Here is a 4,708-nt window from a genome sequence, read left to right on the forward strand (position 1 = left end):
GCCCAGTATGGCCCAGTATGGCCCAGTGTCCCCTCCCAATACTGTCCTGTGCCATCCAGAGTCCCCCGGGTGTCTGCAGGTCCCTCTGTCCTCCTGGGTGTCCCCATGTCCCCTGGTGGCCCTCTATCCTCAGGTGTCCCCTTGCCCCCAGGTGTCCCCATGTCCCCTGGTGGCCCTCTATCCTCAGGTGTCCCCATGTCCCCAGGTGTCCCCATGACCCCTTGTCCCCAGGTGTCCCCATGTCCCCTGAATGTCCCTGTATCCTCAGGTGTCCCCATGTCCCCAGGTGTCCCCACAATGTCCTTCATTTCCCCCAGGTGTCCCCATTTGCCCAACGTCCCCATATTCCCCAGGTGCCCCCATGTCCCCCGGGTGTCCCCATGATGTCCTCATGTCCTCCAAGTCTCCCCATGTCCTCTGAATGTCCCCATGTCCCCTGGGTGTCCCCATGTCCCTTGGGTGTTCCTAGGATGTCCCCATGTCCCCTGGATGTCCCCAGGTACCCCTCCACATCCCCAGGACATCCCCACGTCCCCAGCCTGGGTCACAGTGATGGGGACAGCACCTGGTGGCCCCAGGTGGCCCCACGTCCGCGGTGGCCCCAGGATGTCCCCATGTCCCCAGGTTGGGTCGCAGCGATGGGGACGGCGCCTGGTGTCCCGCGGGTCCCGTCTTCCCAGAGGAGGAGGAGTTCCTGGAGGTGGACCTGGGTCGGCTGCACGTGGTGACACTGGTGGGGACACAGGGACGTCACGCCGGTGGCCACGGCAGAGAGTTTGCCCACGCCTACCGGCTACGCTACAGCCGTGACCGCCACCGCTGGCTGCGCTGGCGGGACCGATGGGGCGCTGAGGTGACCAGGAACCTTGGGGACATCTTGGGGACCTTGGGGGTGTTGGGGCACTGAGGTGACCATGGACCTTGGGGACATCTTGGGGACCTTGGGGGTGTTGGGGCACTGAGGTGACTGAGGACTTTGGGGACATCTTGGGGACATGGGCATGTTGGGGTGTTGAGGTGATTGGGGACTTTGGGGACATCTTGGGGACGTTGGCCATCTTGGGGTGTTGAGGTGACCAGGAACCTTGTGGACACTTTGGGGACAGTGGAGATGTTGGGACACTGAGGTGACCAAGGACCCTGGGGACATCTTGGGGACGTTGGGCATGTTGACGTCGGGGTGTTGAGGTGACCAGGAGGGTCCCTGGGAGGGCAGAAGGATCCTGGGGGACAATGGGATCCTTGGGAGATCCTGGAGGGGTGGTGGGATCCCCTCAAAGATTCCTGGAGATCCCTGGGAGGGTAGAGGCATCTTGGGGGACCACGAGGTCCTTGGGAGATCCTGAGGTAGTGGTGGGATCTCTGGGAGACTCCTGGAGATCCCTGGGAGGGTCGAGGGATCTTGGAGAACAATGGGATCCTTGGGAGATCCTGGAGTGGTTGTGGAATCCCTGGGGACACTGGGGTGCTGGGATGGTGGTGGGATCCCTGGGAGATTCCTGGAGATCCCTGGGAGAGCAGAAGGATCTTGGGGGACAATGGGATCCCTGGGAGATTCCTGGAGATCCCTGGGAGGGTAGAGGGATCTTGAGGGACAATGACTCCTTGGGAGATCCTGGGATGGTGGTGGGATCCCTGGGGAGACTGGGATCCTGGGATGGTGGTGGGGTCCGTGGAAGATTCCTGGAGATCCCTGGGAGGGCGGAGGGATCTTGAGGGACAATGAGGTCCTTGGGAGATCCTTGGATGGTGATGGGATCTCTGGGGAGATTGGGATCCTGGGACCGTGGTGGGATCCCTGGGAGGTTCCTGGGGATCCCTGGAAGGGCAGAAGGATCTTGGGGGACAACGGGATCCCTGGGAGATTCCTGGAGATCCCTGGGAGGGCGGAGGGACCTTGAGGGACAATGAGGTCCATGGGAGATCCTTGGATGGTGGTGGGATCCCTGGGAGATCCTGGGCATCGCTGGGAGGGCAGAAGGATCTTGGGGGACAACGGGATCCCTGGGAGATTCCCGGAGATCCCTGGGAGGGCAGAGAGATCTTGGGGGACAATGAGGTCCTTGGGAGATCCTGGGCTGGTGGTGGGATCTTCAGGGTTCCCTGGGCTCGTGGGAAGCCGGGGATGCCATGGGGTGACCGGGGAGGTCCCCTCGGGGGTGGGATCTGCCCGTCGGGTGGATCCCAGCGGATCCCGGCGCCGCAGGTGATCGGGGGCAACGAGGACCCCGAGGGGGTGGTGCTGAAGGACCTGGCGCCCCCTCCGGTGGCGCGGGCACTGCGCGTCTACCCCCGGGCCCCCCGCGCCATGAGCGTCTGCCTGCGCCTGGAGCTCTACGGCTGCCCATGGGACGGTGAGTGGCACCTCGTCACCTCCCCTCTGTCACCTCCCCCCCGCTTCCCCGGTCACCTCCATCCCACCCCATCCCCTCCCCGCCATCATCTCCCAGGGGCACCCCATCTCAAACCCTTAAGGGAGTCCTCAGAGGGGTGGTGGGCCCCCATCTCCATGTCCCTCACCCAACGCCATGGTGGCCCCCGTGGTGACGTGTCCCCAAGGGTGGTGGTGGGCCCCCATCTCCATGTCCCTCACCCAACGCCGTGGTGGCCTCCGTGGTGACATGTCCCCAAGGGTGGTGGTGGGCCCCCATCTCCATGTCCCTCACCCAACACCGTGGTGGCCCCCATGGTGACATGTCCCCAGGGGTGTCCACGGGGGGGGCGGTGGGCCCCCATCTCCATGTCCCTCACCCAACGCCATGGTGGCCCCCGTGGTGACGTGTCCCCAAGGGTGGTGGTGGGCCCCCATCTCCATGTCCCTCACCCAACGCCGTGGTGGCCCCCATGGTGACATGTCCCCTGTCCTCAGCTGGGCTCCTGTCCTACACGGCGCCACGGGGACAGGTGATGGCCCTGGACCCGGCGCCCGTTGTCCTCAATGACTCCACCTACGATGGATACAGCGTTGGCCCGTGAGTCCCCACATGTCCCCAACTGTCCCCAAGGGTCACCTGCACCAACCATCCCCAAGTGTCCCCAAACCATCCCTAGGTGTCCCCAGACTGATCCTGGACCTCCCCAGATGTCCCCAGTGGTCCTCAAACTGTCCCCAATCAGCCTTGGCCACCCCCAGGTGTCCTCAGACTGTCCCTGGACCACTACAGCTGTCTCCAGTGGTCCTCAAACTGTCCCCCAACTGTCCCCAAACATCTTTGGCCACCTCCAGGTGTCCCCTAGCCACCCCCAAACTGTCCCCAGACTCTTCCAGGACCTGCCCAGGTGTCCTCAATTGTCCTCAAACTGTCCGCAAAGTGTCCCCAAACAGCTTTGGCCATCTCCGGGTGCCTCCAAACCACCCCAGCTGTCCCCAAACTGTCCCCAGGTGTCCCCAAACTGCCCTTGGCCACGTCCAACTGTCCCAACCGTCTCCAAACAGGTTCCAACTGTCCCCAAATCATCCCAAATTGTCCACCGTTGTCCCCAAATGACCCCAAAGTGTCCCCAGGTGGTCAACCACTGGCTCAAAACAGCCCCGAATTGTTCCCTGCTGTCCCCAACTGTCCCCAACTGTCCCCAAATTGTCACCTGGTGGCCCCAAACAGCCTCAAAGTGTCACCCACTGTCCCCAAAGAGCCTCCGACTGTTCCCAGATTGCCCCAGCTGCCCCCCCCCAGTTGGCCCCAGTTGAACCCAATGTTCCCAACTGTCCCCAAAACAGCCCCGATTACCCCCAAGTTGTGCTCCTATGGGGAGGGGGGTCCCGGATGGGTGGGATGGGAGGACAAGGTGTCCAAGGACACCTTGACCTCCAAGGCTGCCCCATAGCGGGGTGGGATTGGGGGTACGAGGTGTCTGGAGACCCCTTGACCCCCCAGGCTGCCCCATAGGGGGGTGGAACTGGGGGGATGAGGTGTCCAGAGACCCCTTGACCCCCAAGGCTGCCCCATGGGGGGTGCGATGGTGGGACCCAAGCATGTGGTGACCCCTTGAACCCCCAGACTGCCCCAAGGAGGGTTCCCAGGTGGGTGGGATGGGGGGATGAGGTGTCCAGGGACCTCGTGACCCCCCAAGGCTGCCCCACAGGGGGGTGGAAGTGGGAGGACGAGGTGTCTGGAGACCCCTTGATCCCCAAGGCTGCCCCATAGTGGGGTGGAATCGGTGGGGATGAGGTGTCTCCAGACCCCTTGACCCCCCAGGCTGACCCATGGGGGTGGGATGGTGGGACCCAAGCATGTGGTGACCCCTTGAACCCCCAGACTGCCCCAAGGAGGGTTCCCAGGTGGGTGGGATGGGGGGATGAGGTGTCCAGGGACCTCGTGACCCCCCAAGGCTGCCCCATAGCGGGGTGAAATTGGGGGGACGAGGTGTCCAGGGACCCTTTGACCCCCCTACCTCCCCTCCTCCCCCAGGCTGCAGTTTGGGGGACTGGGCCAACTGGCGGACGGGGTGCTGGGACTGGACGATTTCATGAGGAGCCGTGAACGACGTCTTTGGCCGGGCTACGACTACGTGGGGTGGCGTCGCCCCCCCGGCCCCCGGCCCCACGTGGAGCTGGAGTTCGAGTTTGAGGGTCTCCGAGCCTTCCGCGCCATGCAGGTGCCCCAGGGCATGCTGGGATAGCAGGGGAGCGCAGGACCAGGGCATGGTGGGAGGGTGGGAAAGGAGGTGTCTTAGGGCACCGTGTGGGGGGTGGGGAGCAGGGGGGTGG

The 4,708-nt window shown here is 64.0% G+C and overlaps 1 protein-coding gene across 1 annotated transcript in view; it reads left to right on the forward strand.

Moving 5' to 3' along the window:
* Positions 1-624: 624 nt before the first annotated feature.
* Positions 625-4,708, forward strand: part of LOC104295629 (epithelial discoidin domain-containing receptor 1-like) — a gene marked incomplete at both ends in the record, with an annotated part of 8,745 nt that continues 4,661 nt past the window's right edge. Inside the window, 4 exons of the mRNA XM_009895397.1 lie at positions 625-853; positions 2,207-2,354; positions 2,870-2,972; positions 4,410-4,606. Coding sequence (XP_009893699.1) covers positions 625-853; positions 2,207-2,354; positions 2,870-2,972; positions 4,410-4,606 — 677 coding nt within the window. The remainder of the gene's footprint in view (positions 854-2,206; positions 2,355-2,869; positions 2,973-4,409; positions 4,607-4,708) is intronic.

This window comes from Charadrius vociferus, unplaced genomic scaffold (assembly GCF_000708025.1).
Source record: "Charadrius vociferus isolate BGI_N301 unplaced genomic scaffold, ASM70802v2 scaffold2351, whole genome shotgun sequence".
Classification (NCBI taxonomy): domain Eukaryota; kingdom Metazoa; phylum Chordata; class Aves; order Charadriiformes; family Charadriidae; genus Charadrius; species Charadrius vociferus.